General features: G+C 32.7%; 4 protein-coding genes and 1 non-coding gene across 5 annotated transcripts; 3 read left to right on the top strand and 2 right to left on the bottom strand.

The window, feature by feature from the left end:
- Positions 1-2,183: 2,183 nt before the first annotated feature.
- LOC130948285 (uncharacterized) lies at positions 2,184-5,178 on the top strand. Its single transcript, XM_057877000.1, has 6 exons — positions 2,184-2,464; positions 2,592-2,700; positions 2,805-3,005; positions 3,559-3,670; positions 4,614-4,842; positions 4,916-5,178. Exons 2-6 carry the CDS (start codon positions 2,680-2,682, stop codon positions 5,004-5,006), a joined length of 654 nt encoding a protein of 217 aa, XP_057732983.1. The 5' UTR covers positions 2,184-2,464; positions 2,592-2,679; the 3' UTR covers positions 5,007-5,178.
- Positions 5,179-6,515: 1,337 nt separating this feature from the next.
- Positions 6,516-8,082, bottom strand: LOC130948282 (probable pyruvate, phosphate dikinase regulatory protein, chloroplastic). The gene is made up of 3 exons (XM_057876998.1): positions 7,650-8,082; positions 6,835-7,474; positions 6,516-6,751 (listed from the first exon to the last, which is right to left on the bottom strand). The coding sequence occupies exons 1-3, from the start codon at positions 8,073-8,075 to the stop codon at positions 6,648-6,650; spliced, it is 1,170 nt and encodes a 389-aa protein (XP_057732981.1). The 5' UTR covers positions 8,076-8,082; the 3' UTR covers positions 6,516-6,647.
- A 107-nt stretch (positions 8,083-8,189) lies between these two features.
- On the bottom strand, positions 8,190-11,576 carry LOC130948283 (gibberellin 2-beta-dioxygenase 8-like). The gene is made up of 3 exons (XM_057876999.1): positions 11,146-11,576; positions 8,550-8,883; positions 8,190-8,465 (listed from the first exon to the last, which is right to left on the bottom strand). Exons 1-3 carry the CDS (start codon positions 11,574-11,576, stop codon positions 8,190-8,192), a joined length of 1,041 nt encoding a protein of 346 aa, XP_057732982.1.
- TRNAV-CAC (transfer RNA valine (anticodon CAC)) lies at positions 8,992-9,065 on the top strand. Its single transcript has one exon. It is a non-coding gene; the product is annotated as a tRNA-Val (tRNA).
- A 4,529-nt stretch (positions 11,577-16,105) lies between the features above and the next one.
- On the top strand, positions 16,106-19,294 carry LOC130947714 (chaperone protein dnaJ 50). The gene is made up of 10 exons (XM_057876418.1): positions 16,106-16,385; positions 16,476-16,538; positions 16,676-16,742; positions 16,822-16,881; positions 16,986-17,036; positions 17,175-17,255; positions 18,060-18,172; positions 18,256-18,373; positions 18,497-18,623; positions 18,814-19,294. The coding sequence occupies exons 1-10, from the start codon at positions 16,252-16,254 to the stop codon at positions 18,915-18,917; spliced, it is 918 nt and encodes a 305-aa protein (XP_057732401.1). The 5' UTR covers positions 16,106-16,251; the 3' UTR covers positions 18,918-19,294.

The following is a 19,294-nucleotide window of genomic DNA, read 5'->3' as shown; positions in this document are numbered from 1 at the left end:
GAAATCTTTGAACGCAAGGATGCAACTTTGAAAGATTGCAGAAACGGAAAATGGAAAGAGAGGGAAAGTATTTATAAAAAGGCTAAGGGGCATAATGGTAAAAACGAGGCAGCCATTAATGCGACTGCACCGTTACCAAAGCCCTCAATCCCTAAACGCTTCCCCAACGGACACGACGCTTGAATTGACGTAACTGTCAGAAACAAAAGGTCGCGAAAATCACGTCGGTTTCAAAACCCGTGAAAGTCGGCTACGAACCCGAGTTAATTACTTGAACCCAAGCCTTGAAGGGATCTTGGGCTCAAGTAGGGGCACTGTTCATACCCTGGCCCAAGGTTAAGGGCCCAGGTCCAATCGAGAGGCCTGATCCAATAGATTAAGCCTAGCAAAGCACCCACCTCCACTCAAGAGGTCGGTGTCAACCCCGACTTAGTACGAAGAAGTCGGTTGTGAGATTAGCTGGCAGATAAATATTCATTCAAATGAGTAACCGCCCCTGAAATCTCTCTAACCACTTCATAAAGCCATATCTTAACCTCCCTAAGATAATGGGACGGTTATCACCCTAAAGATACGGCACTACTCCAACGGTGGTTATTGGCTCACCACTATAAATACACTGACACCCCTCAGGTATCCCTAAGTCCAATACTCTCTAGACCTGCTTACACCCTTGCTAACTTAGGCATCGGAGTGTCCTTGCAGGTACCACCCCCCATTCCCACGCGAGCACAAGTCGGACGGAGCCTCCCGAGTTGCGGACCTACCCGGAGTTCTCCTCCCTTATACACTTGGGCCGCCGAACGCCATCTATTGGGCTAATCTCCGGTTACCTACCGTAACAAAATGTTTTTGTGTATATTATATTTTTTATTTTTAGTATTAAAAATATTTGATAAATAATAAGAAATAAAAAAAGTAAAAGTTATCTTTTATACTATAAAAAAATATATAAAATATCATTTCTGCTAAATTAAACCTACCACCTAGAGACTATACGCATATTACATACGAGTAGCAAAGTTTAAGATCTTAGTCACATGGAAATTGAATTGTAGAGTTCTAATAACTGTTTTAACTTTACTATAATTTATATGAATTTTTTGTAATAATAGTTTTACTGTAGAAATCTCATTAATATCATATTTTTATTAAAGTACAATAAGTAAATTTTAATTAAGAAATCATAAATCTAGCTTAAAAAGAAGTTTATTATTTTTTTACAAATACAAAATTTTGGTTGAACGGTGCGACGATTAATTGAATCCATGTTTTAATTGTTAAATATTTTATATTTCATTTAAGGTTAGGGTGGTGTATGTGTTTGATTTTCATTTTTCACCTCATACACTATCTTTGGTAAAAAGAAAAAATCAAGATAGAAGATAAAATGTAATTATTTATTAGCATATAAGATTTTATATTAAAAAAAATCAATAGTCATTTATAATTATAAAGTATAAATTGAACTGTACGCCCATCAAGAGATATTCTTTTCTATTTCTATTATGTACCAAAAGAAGATTCAAATGCATTGTTTATAGATAAAAAGGTTTACCACGGGAGAATAATGGAATATACATGTTAATTAACAGTTATGTACACTTAAGTATATCAATTTGTCGATTGGCCATCCATGATTGCAAATTTGTACTTATCTGCTACACATAAGTAAAGTGCATTTGATATGGTCTTGCAAAAAAATATATTATAAAAAAACAAAAAGAGAGGCAAAAATGGTATAAAGGCAGAAAAAGAATAGAATTCCGAAATTAAATTATGGTATTATTATTAGAATTTAATTTTAATTTTGATATGTTTTGTTAGTATAAAATAATTTTTTATGTATATTTAATTATATAAGATTATGTCAGTAAAATTAATTATTTTTATATTAATTGTATAAATAATTATAAAAAAACAGATATAATTATATAAATGTATAACACGTTTTATACTATTTTTTATTATTACTAAAATTTAATTTTTATATACTATCAGAATAAAATAATTTTACGCATATATTTAATTACGTAATATTACATCATAAAAAATAACTATTATTTTTATTAATAGTGCAAAATATTATTAGAACACCCTTCTTATTATTAAATTTAAATAGTGTGATGTTGTATTTATGTTTGTTTAAAGAGAGAGCAAAGCCCCACTTGATGATGGTGATGACGATAATGTTAACGATAATGATAACGATGATGATGCGTTTCTCGCTCTCCTTCTAAATCTTAAGCTGAAAACTATTTGTCTCTGTTTCTTCCTCTTGCACTCTTTCTCCGCCCCATTATTTTTTTCTTCCAATCAAAACCAGCCACTTAGCCTTTTCTATATTCAGACAAATAACTTAGTAGTTATAAGTCACTTCTTCTCTGCCATATATCATCAACTACCGTAACTAGTTGCTAAGATCAGACCCTTTTTCAAGAGAATTTCAGCATCCCCTATATATGTAAGTTTTTTTTTATTCATTTATTTATTTATTTTTATCCAATCAAAGAAAATTCTGGGTATTGGTTCATGGGTCTATTAGTTTATACATATTGTGACTTGTGTTGAGGTTCATGTTCATTAAGCAGGTGCTGTATGTTCATAGTTATAATAATCCCATTCAATACGCATAGCTGAAATATTCACAACTACTACAACAAGAAAGTGAAATTAGAAATGGAAGATATTCCAAAGTTGGTGAGAATTATTATTCCTGTCTCTTTGTATAACTGTTTCATTGAATTCTTGTTGGTCTTGTTTAATTTCTTGATGGTTGATGGGGTTTGGTTCTTTTCTTGCAGGATTCGAGTTCTTCTTCTTTTTCATCAGTTTTGGAATCAGAAGAGAAGAAGATGGAGAGTGGAGCACAGAGAATCTCTGTTTCTGATCACATAAACGCATATCAATACACAGCTGAGAAAGTTGATAGCTTTGTCATTGATATGGATTCCTTCTCTTCCCCCATCAACAAAGATTCCTCCAATATTAATCCCAGAATCACAGTAAGTTTTTTTTTCTTTTTAATCTAATTTCACATATATTTTTGTGTCCCTGCTCTGTTATGGGTTTTTTTTAAGTTAGTAATATTAAAATAAATTGTAATTTTATTTATGAAAAAATATGATGAGACATTAAATAAATACGAATGTCAAACATTTCATGAACGGTGGAATTATTGTTAATTGAAAATGAGAGGGTAAAACAAAGACTTTTTTATTTTTTATTTTTTTTAAATTTTATCATGAACTTCCATTGAACCTTTGCGGCCATTGGAATCGAATGTCATTTTCAAACCATTATTATTACTACTTCCCACTTCTTCCTCCTTTGGCTACAATTTTTAAATTAATGAAAGCGTTGAAATAAGAGAGCAATCAATTAAATTAAGTTTAACCATTTTAACTTTGTGTATCTCTTACGTAACCAATATAGTTGCCTTGTTTGATTATATACTTGGGATTTCTTCTTTCTATTTTTCTTAGTAAATAAACATGGTATAATCCATTTACCTTTTTTAAAATTGATTTGATTTTTTTTTTTTCTTAAACAACATAGTTGCAGAGGAGCCTTTCCAGGAAAGGTTCTCAGCGTGGTGGAGACAGGAAGGTGAATGGAAATGTCTCACTTCATGAAAGAGACACTGTTCCAACTACATCCTCACCAAAAGGTACCATTGCCCTTTCAAACTTCAATTCAATTAAAAATTAAATAAATAATAATAATTATTATTATTATTATAATTATAGAGTCTTTTTTGTTTCTTGAGGAGTTTGATTTTCTTGGAGTACTTTATATGTTTAAAAGATAAACTTAACCTATTCAATAATTTGAGTACAGCATGATTATGTATACATCCAAATTTGTTTTTGTTTCTTCTGTTGAACCTTAGACCAAATCACCAAATGAATCGCCACATGAAAGTTAGGACTAATTTTTCTTTCCTTTTCCGGGTCTTTGAAGTTTAGGAGAAAGTATAATATAATTATTATTATTATTATTATTATTATTATTATCAGCAGGCCTATTGTTCCTATTGTTTTGACCCTTATGAAATTTGTTGCTTTGATATGTATAATTGTATTATGTGGACAATGGGAACAGATTGCAAATGGGGTTATAATAAAATATTTGATCACCAACCTGTACTAAAGTCAGGCCAAGTTGGGTATCCTCTGATTTGTTGTTACACCTCACATTGCTGGACAGTGATCTCTCTTATATATATATTATATATTATTATCATTATTATTATAATTCTCATTATCATAATTCATACCCAACAACTGAGATCATGCAACTTGAAAACTATACAGGAGCTGTAGAAATTTAATGTTAGTTTGGCTTAGGCTTTTGGTTGTTGAGGATTAGTTAGGGTGGAAACAAGGAAACCTACTACATGAACATGTCAAATTTAGCCAAGTCAACCCATTTACATTATGGAAAATTGAATTAACTGTTTGATCACAAGTGCATAGGAAAAAAGAGGTTGCAATTGATATATTATTAAGTAGCTGGCACCCCATACTTGGGGCTAGAAGCCAGAGATACATGTCAATAATGTCTTTATCATGAACTTGGTTCATTCATAGTATTCATATTTGGATATGCAGCTGCTATGGCAGGGTGTAACACACTTGAAAAGTCAACGGCAGTGGGGTCCACACATCAATCCACAAACCCGAACCCTCCTCAGAGCCATCATCAGATTACAATCACTGCCAGTAATATGTGCAGCACACCCCCCAGTGAAAGCAAGTTGGCAACTCGGAGAAACAGTTTCAGAAGACATTCTTCATGGCTCCTTGACCCTAAAAGGGTTCTTCTCATCTTTGCCACCTTGTAAGAAACTATATAGCTCAATTATCATACAACTTCACCAATGTTATGTGCTTATGTTTGTGTACTGTAACAGATCAAGCATGGGAACATTGTTGCTGATATTCTTCACTCTTGCTATCAGCAAGCAAAACCCAGATGAATATGTGGCTGATTTGCAGCAGTAACTCAATCTTTTTGCAGTTGAGACTTAGAAGTGAACTCAGACAATGGGGCAGTCGACTCTGGCGTAAATACAAGTTAGAGTCCCAGAAATGCAGCAAATACTAGGAAACAGGAAAATCAACAAAGACAGTAAAAACCAAAGTTTCTCAAGTTGTAAAGATTACTCTATATTTCCAACAATTTGACATCAGAGTCAGTTACCTTACCTCTCCGGGAATTACAAGAAGCAATTGCAATGACATAGTGCATTAATTCAAAGGGGGAAGGAATGAATATTCATTTCTTTTATACGAATGGAAGACAACAGATAAAGATCACATGGAAGAGATTGCTCTATAATGTTTTCAGTGTGTAGTTGAAGAAGGATCAGAAAGTGTTTCTTTTTGCTCTTTCTATTCCTTGAGTCCTTTTGTACATTTTCTGTTAAGTTTTTGCTCTTACATGCAGATGAATGAAATCCTAATAGGAAGAATAAACTTTATAAGTTCATCCCATTTTCATGTGAACTTTTCTTTTCAGAAAGAAAAGGGAACCTTTACAGCCCGGGTTTTCCAATTCCAGGGATAAAAGAGTGTTGTATTTGGAAGCACTTTGGTCTTCTGGAATAAAATAAACTTAAATGATTTAGGTTAATATGGCTATTTTGGTCAGGAAAAACAATAAGCATGTGAATGTTATTGTTAGATATCCTTTTTCCTTAACAAACAACTTCATCATAACAATTGATGTTTGCGGCTCTCAGAAGTTAAACAGCCATGTGAGTCATACCAACCCCAAAGTGTAACCAAAGCAAAGACTTAGAAAGTTACAGCAAAACTGTGATGTGAGGCTATAGGTATGTTAGGTATAGCAACACCTTTACATAAAATATGCTTATATTTTCAACATGTTTTTGCAATCACACTAACATTCATATGAAATTCCAGATATATAACAAGAAAATAAGTCAGTTACATACAATAATTTAAGCATTGAGTATAACTCAGTGAAAAGATCATTAGAGCTAACTAGCAGAACATATATGAAGGTTTCAATTGGACAAATTGTTCAACTGAAAGCATGCTGATGTTTCATTAGTTTGGATACCAAACAATGATAGAGTAATTCAACAATTTGGAGGAAACATAACATCCTTTCCCTTGAAGGAAAGGAAAACAATTTCTACTTACCGAACTGCACTCAATGAGATTTTTCACGAAAGAGTAATTCACCAAATATATTGATGATTGCAGCTTTGCAATTGACAGTTAGGTTCACCGTATCAAAACACCTTTTTCTCTTTAGCAGGGCCTACTAAGACTGTTCAACTTTCATCGTGGTAGATTAAGAAGCATTCTTTCTTAAATAACATATAAGCTTTGAAAATTGATAGTTACATGCCACCACATAACGTAGATTGATATGACATGTAAAGAAACATACCTCTTAGCTAACATCTACACTCACAAGTAGTTCTAAATGATTGTACCTAATCACCTGACTCTGGATTGTAACACGTAACAGTTTCTCAATTACTTTGAAAATTTAGTATATTCATAACTCAACTGTATCTGGATATTATGAATGTACCAAAATTTCAGTCACTGATATTATGAAACTGAGATAGCAGGATACAATTCTGGTGCTTTAGAAAATTGTGATCTCTAATAGCGTTTTGAGATCCTAGGCATTGTACACTTATGCTTCCTGTCATGGAAAAGCCTCAATACAACAGCCGCAGTTTCTTCGATTGCTTTTTCAGTCACATCTGTAATTGATATTCTGGATTAGCATGCTGTTAAGTAATTGGAACCACAGTGTGTATTTTGAAACAGAGTTGAACTTTGTTACCAATAACTGGCCAAGAAGGATTCTGAGCAAAGAGCTTTCCTGCAAATTCAAGCTCCCCTCTAACATAATCCATATCAAAGTAATTAGTCCTTGATTCTGGAGTGAGCCCCATAGTTTTAGCCCTTGCTTTTCTAATACTCTGCAAGACAACTGGATTTATAGTCAAGCCAAAAACCTTCTTCTGATCCACCTGAAATAGAGTCCTTGGAATTTGAACACCCATCACGATTGGCACATTAGCCACCTTGTACCCCTTCTGAGCCAGATAAATGGACAAGGGCGTCTTCCCGGTTCGCGAAACTCCGGTGAGGACAATGTCAGCCTTGTCCAAATTCCCCGGGGAAGCCCCATCATCCTGCTTAATGGTGAATTCGACAGCTTCAATCCTGCGAAAGTAGTCGTCGGAGAGTGGGAAGCTCCTACCGGAGGCGCCGCGAGGGAGGCCGGAAGGAGAGACACCCAAATGAGAAGAAATGGCGTCAGTGATGGGACCCAAGACATCAGTGGAAGGCACACCCCACAAGTTGCAAGCTTGATTAGCAGATGAAGCCATGGATGGGTCAGCCAAAGTGTACACAAGCAAAGCACCCTCCTTTGCTGCTTGCTTTACTATCTCTAACAACTTCTCAGCATCATCAATCTGAAATTATGAATCGCCAACGAATCATAACAAAATAATAATCAACTGTAACTTCTTAATCACACGTTTCCAAATCACAAACTCTTAATTCATTGTGTATCCAAATTAATATATCAATCAACTAAAACCAAAACTTGAATTTTATAAATTGATTATTATAAAACCTAATTATTACCCCAGAAAACAAGTGGGTGTTGACGGGGCAGCCATGGTCGACCAAGCAGTAATCGAACTGCCCCAAAGCGGCGTTAACGCAGTGCTCGGCGGTCCAGCCGGTTCCGTCGGATACGATGTAGATGGTCTTAGAGGCCGTGCTTTCTGCGCCGCCATCAAGAGTATCGGCGTAGTCTGAGTCGAGAGGGGGAGAAAACGGATGCGACGGAGGTGGTGGCGGTGTAGCAGGAGTGGATTCCAGAGTCTGGGTTCGGGGAACCGGGCGGTCCAACTTTCGACCAGAACGTATGGAGCGGGCCCTGGACCAGCGGTTTAGCTGAGGGCTAACCCTGGGTCTGGTACGAGCAGGCGCTTTGGGTTCGGTTTGATTGCATGCTCTTATTGGAGCAACGCCGTGGATGTTTGTACATAATTGCCAAACTGACATTGCTACTTAGAGGATTAAAGTAATGTAGTGAAAATATTGAACTTGGCTTTTATTCATTTATTTTGTTATATATAACAGATATAGTTCGGATAATAATTGTAGTGGAAATTAAAATTATATATTTTCTTTCCACCCACTAGTTCTACACCAAGTATTATGAAGGAGAAAATTGGGTAACCCTATTTTGGTGCCAAACTTCTGAACATCATCACGAACTTGCTGTCTATATTCTTGGTAACTAAATCTCCTGTAAACTGAAGGCTGCTTGCTGCAATTCTCTATAACAGTCTCATTAAAGGGGCAAAAGAAATATGCAGTTGAGAACCTTTCAAATTCTGGGTTCGTCACAACTCGATGCTCAACACTCTTGTATACACCGTTGCTCCAAGCCTAGTAACAACACATTCATTAATGCTAATAAAGTAACATAGCAGTGGATGAACTAAGCAAATAAAATTTTAAGTAATTAATAACCTGAAATAAGTCACCAATGTTGATTGTGAGAGCATGAGGGTTTGGTTTGACTGCAATCCATTTACCATCTTTGACCAATTGTAAGCCTCTGACTTGATCTTGAAGCAATAAGATGGTAAGGAAACAGCTATCAGTATGTGGTATAAGTCCATGAACCTGAGAAGGTGAAGCCATGGGAAATGGAGGATATCGATTCATCCGAAGATAACAAGTGGTGGGCAAGCAATTCTCCCGAAAGAATTTTGACTTCTGTTCACCAATTTTTTCAGCAAGGATATCAGCTAAAGTTTGTGCCAGATTATAAGCATCCCAAGCAAATTGTTCGATTCTGTATCTGCAAGCATTCATTTGTACACCTACATTAGTTTTTGTTGGTTTTGTTAGGAAAGTTTCTTTCATGATTGCTAATATATAAACATTTTTTAAATTCTTATAACAACTTGTCTGGGTGGTGTAGTTGGTTATCACGCTAGTCTCACACACTAGAGGTCCCCGGTTCGAACCCGGGCTCAGACATTAAAAATTTATTTATACTTGATATATACACATAAATTTTCAGATATCAATGTCTTTTGCGTTTTCTACCTGCGTTTCCTTTTTTCCCCAAACATTCAGAGGAGCACAGCAAATTCTACTTACAAAACTTTAAAATTTAGAGGTCTTTCATCCAGTAAAAAAGAAGTGAAGCTAAGTAATAAATAGGGATTATAAATCTATTTCTAAGTCTACATTACCAAAAAAAAAAAGCAATGATGGAATAATAGATCAACAATGAAATAGTAATATTAAAATTCTTTGTTTGTATGACTTATGATAAGAAATGGATTATTGATGAATAATCAAAAAACACAAATTCATAGATATGATTCACTATTGAAACCAGTTAATCTCATTATAGGAATTGAGCGGAAATAACAGTCAACCTAATAAGTATAATGATAATAACAAAACTAACCAGCACAACTCATGATCAACATAATTAAAATGGCAAAGACTCGCATGCATTGTTTGTTTCATTCGAAATTTATATTTAAAAGCTTTTAGATGAAAATTTGGTTAAATATATAAAATTATCTAATCATTTTTAATTATAAACATCACATAAAGACAACTGAACTAGGATTTTCATTAACTAAAATAGATCACATGCATGTTTTAACATGAACGTACTTTAGTGTTAACTCTCACATGCATTTAAGTTTATTTACCCTAATGAAGTGATAATTTATATCTCTATATGCGTGCAAACAAGTAATAATATATAATTCATGGAAGGTGGGATTTTAGTCCAAATGAAATGGATGAAGGATTAGTTGTCACTTAGTATAATTAACCATGGTAAGACCAATGAACATCAGTGCCAAATTAAAGTCCTTTACCAAGGCAATAAACTAAACCATGAATTAGCTCACCAGCACTGTTGGTAAGTCTACAAGACTCAGCATTGACTAATAAAAAGGAAGAAATGTGAGAGAAAGAAAGCAAGTGGAACCAAAAGGTGTCATCATAAAGTTATGTCTGGCGTTCTCAACAATGTCAAAACTCAAATCTCATTCAATGTTGAAACTGGTGATTATTTACAATTTGCAGAGTTTGGGATAGAATTTTTCCTTTGTTTAATTGACTCTACTCATTTAGTTTAGGTTCCATTTCAATAGAATTTTACTCTATTTTACTTTTCTTATCCATCACTAATTCAAACATAACTCTAATAAGTTGAGGTTGATTTAAAAACAAAAAACAAAACAAAAACAAGATACTACATGTTTGTTTTTCTATATATCGGTAAAATTTTGATGTAACACAGTCAATTATTAAATTTTATGGTAAAATATACACAGGGCGTATTGTCAATATGCAGAGATATATTGTTCGCTCTTAAAATTTTAAAAAATAACTATAAAATCTAATAATTGAGTGTTACACTAAAATTTTTTCTATATCTAAAAAATTGAGCCAATATTACATTCTTGCTAAATGCTAATACGATTTAAAAAAAAAATTAAATAGTATAACACTTTTTAAAAAAAATAAAAATAAATTATATTAAATTTCAAATTCTAAATTTAAATATGATATAAAATAATAAATGAACTAAAATATTATTACATTAAAATAAATCCTTATATATATATATGTAATTTAATTTATTTTTAATATTTATTATATATTTTAATATATATTTTATATTGATAACTAATTTTAGTTTACACTATCTAATATCGATGATAAATTAAATAGAGTTAAAATTATTTAATTAAAAAATATAACCATATTAAGTATATACTAAAATTAATTATTAATATAAAATATACATTAAAAATGAGTGAAACAACACTAAAATTTTTACACAAAATATATAGTGACTATTTTCATTATTTAGTGTAAAATTAGTATTTTCAAAGGAATATAATACTTTTAGTTAATAAAGAACATTAATAATCATGCTAGGAATTTAGAATAATACTTTTCCTCCGATCCATTCCTTCTCTGTCTTTTCTTTATGCCAAAAAACAAAAACACGAACGTAGGGACATGCATATGCATATGAACTATGAAGCAATTAAAAAATGAAAAGGAGAAGAATGAGAATTACGTAAGAGTGTTGTTGGGTCCAGTAGTAGTAGAAGTTGTGGAACCCATTATATCAGCCAAAGGTATATGAAATGCTTCTGACCAAGAAAACTGCTTAATGTTGGTTGCTGTAGGGCTGCCCCAGCGGTAGCTACCGGCGAAGAAGTTGAAGTCGTTGTTGTTCTTCTTCACATCAAAGGGTAGCTTAAAAACCTTTTCTTGTTCAATTCTCAAACCATTCAAAACCTCACTGGAAATCCCATGTTTCACAACATGGAAAAACCCCCACTCTTTTGAAGCCCTAGTTATCTCACTCTTGCACTCTTCCCTCGCCACCTCATCATCACTCTCTTCAAATAAAGGGCTGAGATCAATCACCGGAAGCTCGCATTCCTCAATTTCCACCAACTCAGTCTCATCAAAACCCTCCCTTTCTTTTTGTGTCTTTTCCATGAGGGTTTTGAATGCCTTGTGAAAGGTGGGTTGGTGGAAGCTGAGTCCATGCTTAATTTAATTTGCTAATAACTTAAAGGAATTCAAGCTAAGAAAAAGGAAAATGTTTGAGAGAAAGCTAATAAGTGTGATGTAATTAGTTCTAATAAGGGCCTTTTTTATAAGACCCGTATGGGGGGACATAGCCAGCGGGAGTTAAGAACAATTTGTCCCTACAAGTGATTATATATTTATTAATTTTTTTTTATCAAAGATAGAGAAGCTGGAACCCACGACTTTTTAGGTGAGTATAGAAAAACTATACCATTTGATTATTTATGTGAATGATGAGCTAATGATATTTGAACCAGAAAATATACAGAATTACAAGATTTTATAAAAAAATCAAAGTTATTTTATGTTTTGATATTTGATTTCATGCAAAAAAAAAAAAAATTATTTATTAATTATATTTAAATATAATAATACAAAAATATTTTTTATTTATTTTTTATGTGAAAAATATTTTTTTTAAAAACTCTTAAAAAATTATAAATTATAACTTTTTAAAAGATATTTTTTATTTTTTAATACTTTGATTTTTATTATTAAAAATTTATTAAATACACTAAAAAAATAATTTTTTATTAATTTAATGGTATCTAAACAAACACAATATTTTATAATTAATTGTTTTAAGTCTATTTTATGGTACTAAAATATGATAAATTATTTTAATTATTTATTTTGTTTAAAAGTTAAATTTACAAATTTCATATATGACAAAAAGAATGATAAAGTTTTTTATTATCTATTACTTAATAAAAAAATTATCGTTGATTCAAAATATATTTTCATTCAACTAATTTGGGAACGATTGAGTAGAAGAGATTAGTTTTTTTCTTTAATTAAAATTTAGAGTTTGAACATTATTTTGAATATAAAATAGTTTTTAAATCTTAATTTATTTATCGAAATAAGGAAAATCAGTTATTATGTTGGAAAGTGGATACTCTCATAGTTAAAAATAAAATAAAATATAAGCATATATATATATATATATTATAATTTATAAAAATATTATTTGTACATCAAAATCAGTTATTAAAATAAGCTTTGTGTATAAATATATGTATGATTTAATTTATTTTTAATCTGTATTTATATTATAACATATATTTTATATTGGTGGCTAATTTTAGTAGCTGATTTTAGTGTACACGACTACATTTAGCATTCTTCTATAATTTAATTAGGGTGGAAACTATCGTCTTGAAGTTGATAACTAAGAGCTATTAGATGATTTAACTGATTTGACTAAATTTTCATCTAATAGTTCCCGACTATCAACTTCACGTGAAATCGACTTCACCTGAGTTTTCAAAATGATAAAAAAAGACACCGGATAGTAGGGGTGGCAACACTACCCGAACCCGCGGGTACCCACCCCGCCTTTACCTGTTCGGGGCGGGACGGGGTCGGATTTAGGTTAAACTCACCCCTACCCGCCCCAGTATATATAATATATATATATATATATATATATATATATATATATATATATATATATTTAATAGATAATATTTGTAATATATATAAAATAATTAGTAAAATGATTAATAATATTATATCATATTTAAATTTTTATTTTAATTTATGTTATGTATATAAATAATTATTATGTAATTTTTAAAATTTTATTTTATTTATTAAATTTAATAATTATAAGAACGGGTAAGGACAGAGTGGATACCTATAAGGACGAGTTAGGGTTTAACATTTTACTATCTGCGAATAGAAGCGGAGCGGATGTGGGTTTTTGTTTGGCAGGACGGGATTGGGTAGGACAAAAACCCGCCCCTATCCACTCCGTTGCCACCCCTACCGGATAGTGTGTTTCTCATTATTGGCTGAATCAATGTCGGCATTCAAATGTAACTAAGTGGCTCCATGTAGGGTTACATCAACGTCAAAATTTGGACGTCATATGAGAGAGAACTTTGAGGCAGGTGATGCATGTGCCATGGTTACATGAAATTCGACATGAGATTCTTCCAGTTCCTCACTTGCTCCATATATACTTTGATTACAATATCTATTAACAAGTTCATAAATGAGCAAGATTTTTTGTTCAACTGTTCTGTTTTGTCCAATTTGACTTTGTAACATGGGTCTTAAAAGTATTTTATTGAAAATAAGGAGTATCATAAAACCTTTTACAATTTCAATATTTTTGTTTTCAAAATTACAACGTGTCAATTGCCTGTATTTCAATTCAACAACACATTTAATGAATAAAGTTTTATGATCAATAAAATATACATTTTTGTTTCATATAAATTAATAATTTAAGTCAATTAGCCATAGCCCCATTTTTTAGTAATTAAAATTAAATTACTCTAATAAAATTTAATTGTGAACTTAGTATAAAAATACTTGTTCAACAAACATAAAATCCAGACGTTGATTTATATACGTGTTACATATAATTGGTGCCAGAGTCGTTGATTGGTTGAATGGAAACCAAAAAGGGTTTCTTGGGTATATATAGACATGCGTGCATTATGGAGAATTTGTCCCCACTTCTGACCAATCACAAGTGATAGGACGCACGTGATATGAGGATGGAAAACACGTGATGAACAACACTCCCCCGATGGTGAATGGGCCTATGATGTCTACAATTCAGGCAAGGTAGTATCTTACCTACCGCCTATTTGTGAACCAGGTTCATTCCAAACAAACTATACGAACCACATAGTGAAAAACCTGATGCACCACGTGCCTCCCTCATCCTTAACCATGCTGCTGCATTCATTCTTTTTCCTCTTAGCTTGGAAAAATCAATCATCAATCATGCATGCTCAACACCAACAACAGGCCAAAACAAAGAAAAGGAAAAGTCTTTGACAATGCAAATAGTATGATCAATTGATATATAGAAAAAAAAAGAGAGTAGCACAAACTACGAAGATCATTTAACCTCTTTTATTATGCATGCCACAACAAACATAGACATATTAATGCTAATAACATGGAATTTTTGCGAAATCGTATACGTAACACACTCACTTGTCACATTCTTTGGTCCGAATCTCTAATGTGCTTATTTTTAGGAATGTACATGGATGAGATATTCTTTTATATATTTTTAAATTCGATCTAGTTTAATCTGATAATTCGATCTAGTAGCTAACTGCCTCAGCAAAGCTTCTACCAAAGGAACAATTCTAGAATCTTTGAACTCCTAACACTAAGAAAAGATTCAAATCAAAGTCGCAATTACTTCAATTGTTGCATTTATATTTCGAATCAAGCAAAAAAACTTTGTTACACACAGAATAAGAGATGGTAAGCTGACATTTTTATTTTGGTATTGAAGTAAATAGCTTAATCCAGAACCTTTTCTGGTTTCGGCCCATGTTATGTTTTGCAATCTCGCCTCGCCAAAAATATAAGAGAGATCCATGTTTTCCACCAAAACATTCGAAGGTCAGAAGTATTACAACGCAACAAAAAAACAAAATTAACTTAAATTAACTTAGCTCAGTGGCATACATTCCCCTTCTTTACCAAGAGGTTTCCAGTTCGAACCTCATATAGGGCAAGCTTGACAAAAAAGGGGATTTCATGTGTGTGAGTGTGTAACCTAGGATTGGGGGTTGTCCAATCCATCGACCAAAAAAAAAAAAAAATCGCAATAAAATAGGACTAAAATTTTTATATATGAAAAATTTTAATGTGAAATACAAAAATATTTGATCATTTTAGTATTTTATAAGATTGTGGTGGTAGTACAAAATGTCAATGACATTTTGTAATAATTTTTTTAATTATAAAAGAACAAAATGTCACTTATGTTTTGTAATAAAAAATATTATTTTAATTATTAAAACACAAAATATTATTGACGTTTTGTTAAAAAATATTATTTTAATTAAAGAAACATAAAACGTCACTCGATGTTTTGTATATGGCTTTAATAGTATTTAACACACAATTTGGTTCATCATAAAAGATTTTAACCCTAATAATACAATATTAAAAAGAAAAACTACACAAAATAGTCTTTGGCATTTTGGGAATACCGCGCACAAACTATGATACATGAACATTAACATGGGATATAACACAGAATACGTCGATACGTAAATTTTAAAATCTTATAAGACACGGGAATATGTATACATATACGGGAACATATATACATATAAAATATAAAGTATTTTTTAGATAAATCGATATTTTGATATTTTATTGATATTAAAATATAAATTAATTTTTAATTATTTTTAATATATTATTTTAATAATATTAAGTATTTAAAATATATTTTATTTTAATAAATAATAATATATACTATATTTAAATTTATTTAAAAATAAAATTAAACATAATGATATATAATAATATTTAAATATATCTAAGTGTATCTAAATATATTTAAAATATGTTCGACACATAAACACAAGGAGAATTCAAGGAAGTGTCCGTTTTTTATAGCGGACAAGAAAAACCATAAATACAAGACCAAAAAAAATATCCCGAGTGCAATAGCAAATCGAAACGACGTCGTTTCATGCATCATAAGCGTTAACATGCCTTCAGTATTTGGTGTGGCGTGTGACAGCGAAGAAGCCAATTTGGTCAGCACTTAGCAGAGAGAAAGCAGAAAACCACCACCGCTTACGGCGAAATGAATCTGCCACCGGCACAGATCCGGTGGCGCCCAGCCGCAATCCCATTCCTTGTGGCGGTTCTCGTTCTCGCCACTATCTCTCCTTCCATCGCAATCTACTGCGACGAAGATGATTGCTACGATCTGCTTGGGTCAGCTTACATTCCATTCCATTTGCTTTTCCATCCCCAATATATACACAATTTTTTTAATCTAATTTTACTTTTGGAATTTATTTGCAGGGTAGCACAGAATGCTAATGCTTCAGAAATCAAGAAAGCTTACTACAAGCTCTCTTTGAAATAGTATGTGCTTAATGTTTCTTCAATTCTCTCTCTCTCTCTCTCTCTCTCTCTCTCTCTCTCTCTCTCTCTCTCTCTCTATGTTACTTTTTGTTTTCAGAGTTTCATTTTCTAATTTTAATTGTTGTTGTGATTTTCAGTCACCCGGATAAGAACCCTGATCCAGAGTCCCGAAAGCTGTTTGTTAAAATTGCCAATGCTTACGAGGTGATTTAACATCCTTTGTCGTAACATTTAACTTCCTAAATTGCTTCTGAGGATTGAAATATGCTGTGTTTTGATGCAGATTTTGAAGGATGAGGCCACGCGAGAACAATACGATTATGCAATTGCGCATCCGGAGGAGGTAACTGGAACTTGAAAGTTGAAACATTGACCTTGAATTGTTCGTACCTATCCTATTAATGTCTATGGAAGGAGTGCTGAATATGAATCTTGTTTTGATTCTAGGTGTTCTATAATACTGCTCGTTATTATCAAGCATACTATGGTCACAAGACGGTGAGATTTCTTTAGCTTTTCAATGCTCAATAAGGATGTGAACAATGAACATGACATCATGAGTGGATCCCATTTCTTTGCAAAGTGATAAACACTTGAATTTGATTTTATTCTATTTGTATACTGTTAAATTGCCAGGATCCCCGTGCTGTCTTGGTCGGCCTTCTTCTTATTCTTTCAGCTTTCCAGTATCTAAATCAATCCACAAGGTATCATCAGGTACTGCCATGTATGAATTATATATATATATTTTTTTATTGCAAGAATTTTCTAGTTTGAAACTAAATTGTCAATATGCTAACTGGATACAATTATGATGCCCTGAAAAAAAAAAGAGAGAAACGGACTTATACAAATAAGTCCTGATTTTTTTCCCTTCTGAAAACATATAAATCATTAACCAAAATTAAATACTTACAGAATGGTTAAGAACTTATGTGTTCATGCTAGTAATGGTTAGGGATAGGGACATATTTGTCCTTTTCTCAAAAGTTTGCACTTTGCTGAATTATGCATTCATCCTACTCTATGGTCAAAACTTCTAGGCTAGCTAAAGTTTGAAGGGCACAGTAGTGGTTTTGTACTTCTGTTACATACTTTATATTCAGCCTAGTTATGCAGTGAACAATGTTCTAACTGTTTTCGATTTCATTTGACTTAAGTAGGTTTAGTGGTTAGAACTGAATTATCTGTTTGTGACCATCTCTAACAAGAGGCTAGGTCTTGAATTTGGGGGGTTGCTGCAGTTCAATTTTCGCCCAAACTTATTTTTATCATACATTTCCAGTGATTTACTTGTCATATCATGCCAAATGTTATAGTTTTGCCTATTCTTTACTTAATGATAAAGATTTGAAATAGGTCAAGGTTGTGCTCTCCTATATGTCTTTATGAGTTACGTTCAGCACTTCCATTTTGTGTTGGTTGTTGATGTCAAATAAAGATTAAACGATAGAGCTTAGTTTAGCTAACTTATCTTCCTACTTGCTAGTTTAGCTAACTTATCTTCCTACTTGCCTTTAGGCTGTAGCCATGGTAAAGAAGACACCGGCATATAAAAATAGATTGAAGGCACTGGAACTGGAGCGCAGTGGGGGGAATACAAACAAGAAGAAGAGTCAGAAGAATACAGACAAGTACACTATCCTCCATCATCTTTATTTTGATTTATTGAGAACATTTGGAACAAAATGACATAGTGAGGAATCTTTGTATGCAGAAAAATGGTGGAAGACCTCAGCAATGAACTTGAGCTGCAGATAACAGGAGCTGAAAAGCCCTCATTTTGGAAACTGCTTGGTGTCCAATTTGTGCTTTTACCTTATACATTAGGAAAGGTTGGATTTCAAATCTTTAGTCTTGTAACTGAATTTTGAAACAAAACTTACTCTGAAGGTCTGAACTTTGAAAACTGATACTGGTTTATGTGCAAGAACTAATTTATTCTGTCCTGCATCCAGATGCTGTTGTGGACTGGTTGTTGGATTTGGAGATATAAGGTGAAAAAGTGCTCATATTCTTCTGAAGATGCTTCATATCTGACACGAAGGGCCCTTTGTATTCCGGACGATAGATGGAGAAATATGGGTAACTAGTATCTATCGTTAATGAACTTTCTTTTAGCCTTCACGGGACCAGTGGCATTATTTGTGCTCCAGAAATAAACTTATGCTGCTAAATGTTATGTTTACTTATTGGACGTTCTACACGCATAGCATAACCTAGTTGATAGTTTTAACATATTGAATTATGCTGATTTGGTGCTTGTTATTAATAGATGAAGCAACAAAGGAAGATCTGGTGCTAAGACGCTTGTGGGAGAAATCAAATTTTGAAAGGTATGTAGCTGAGATGCGAAAAGAATCGAAGCGTAGAAGATAGCTGCTCAATGGTTCTGAAATTGAACTGAAGTACGTGCTAATTTAAAATCGGATTGCTGCAAGTTGATTTCATTTTTATGGTTGTATTGAGGGTAGGGGGTTAAAAGATAGAGTAGAATTATTCCTGTCAACCACGAAACTGTGGATTCATAAAAAGGATATACGAGTTTATAATAGTTTCTCAGTGTTTGTAAACTGTACCCATTACAGAAAACGGATTAGCGATTGCTTATTCTTTCAACGAATTGGGTGCCTGGCCTCAATCTCTCAGCAATTGCATGATTCAACATGGTATCGATTAGATAATTTTAAGTAGGTTTTGTGAAAACGCCCTGGGGTAGTGTTGTCACTTCAAGTAAAATAAAATGATTGACTTAA

This window comes from Arachis stenosperma, chromosome 9 (assembly GCF_014773155.1).
Source record: "Arachis stenosperma cultivar V10309 chromosome 9, arast.V10309.gnm1.PFL2, whole genome shotgun sequence".
NCBI lineage: Eukaryota > Viridiplantae > Streptophyta > Magnoliopsida > Fabales > Fabaceae > Arachis > Arachis stenosperma.
The sequence above is the reverse complement of the archived record's forward strand: the minus strand, read 5'-3'. Positions and strand labels throughout refer to the sequence as shown.

Coding starts and splice junctions, on each gene's coding strand:
- LOC130948285 (XM_057877000.1), top strand. CDS start 2,680: ATGGAAGATATTCCAAAGTTG. Junction 3,006..3,558: donor ATATTAATCCCAGAATCACA/GTAAGTTTTTTT, acceptor TAAACAACATAG/TTGCAGAGGAGCCTTTCCAG. Junction 3,671..4,613: donor AACTACATCCTCACCAAAAG/GTACCATTGCCC, acceptor TTGGATATGCAG/CTGCTATGGCAGGGTGTAAC.
- LOC130948282 (XM_057876998.1), bottom strand. CDS start 8,075: ATGTCAGTTTGGCAATTATGTACAAACATCCACGGCGTTGCTCCAATA. Junction 7,475..7,649: donor ACACCCACTTGTTTTCTGGG/GTAATAATTAGG, acceptor TCATAATTTCAG/ATTGATGATGCTGAGAAGTT. Junction 6,752..6,834: donor TCCTTCTTGGCCAGTTATTG/GTAACAAAGTTC, acceptor TATCAATTACAG/ATGTGACTGAAAAAGCAATC.
- LOC130948283 (XM_057876999.1), bottom strand. CDS start 11,576: ATGGAAAAGACACAAAAAGAAAGGGAGGGTTTTGATGAGACTGAGTTG. Junction 8,884..11,145: donor GGACCCAACAACACTCTTAC/GTAATTCTCATT, acceptor GAATGCTTGCAG/ATACAGAATCGAACAATTTG. Junction 8,466..8,549: donor ACATTGGTGACTTATTTCAG/GTTATTAATTAC, acceptor TGTTGTTACTAG/GCTTGGAGCAACGGTGTATA.
- LOC130947714 (XM_057876418.1), top strand. CDS start 16,252: ATGAATCTGCCACCGGCACAGATCCGGTGGCGCCCAGCCGCAATCCCA. Junction 16,386..16,475: donor GATTGCTACGATCTGCTTGG/GTCAGCTTACAT, acceptor ATTTATTTGCAG/GGTAGCACAGAATGCTAATG. Junction 18,173..18,255: donor AGTCAGAAGAATACAGACAA/GTACACTATCCT, acceptor CTTTGTATGCAG/AAAAATGGTGGAAGACCTCA.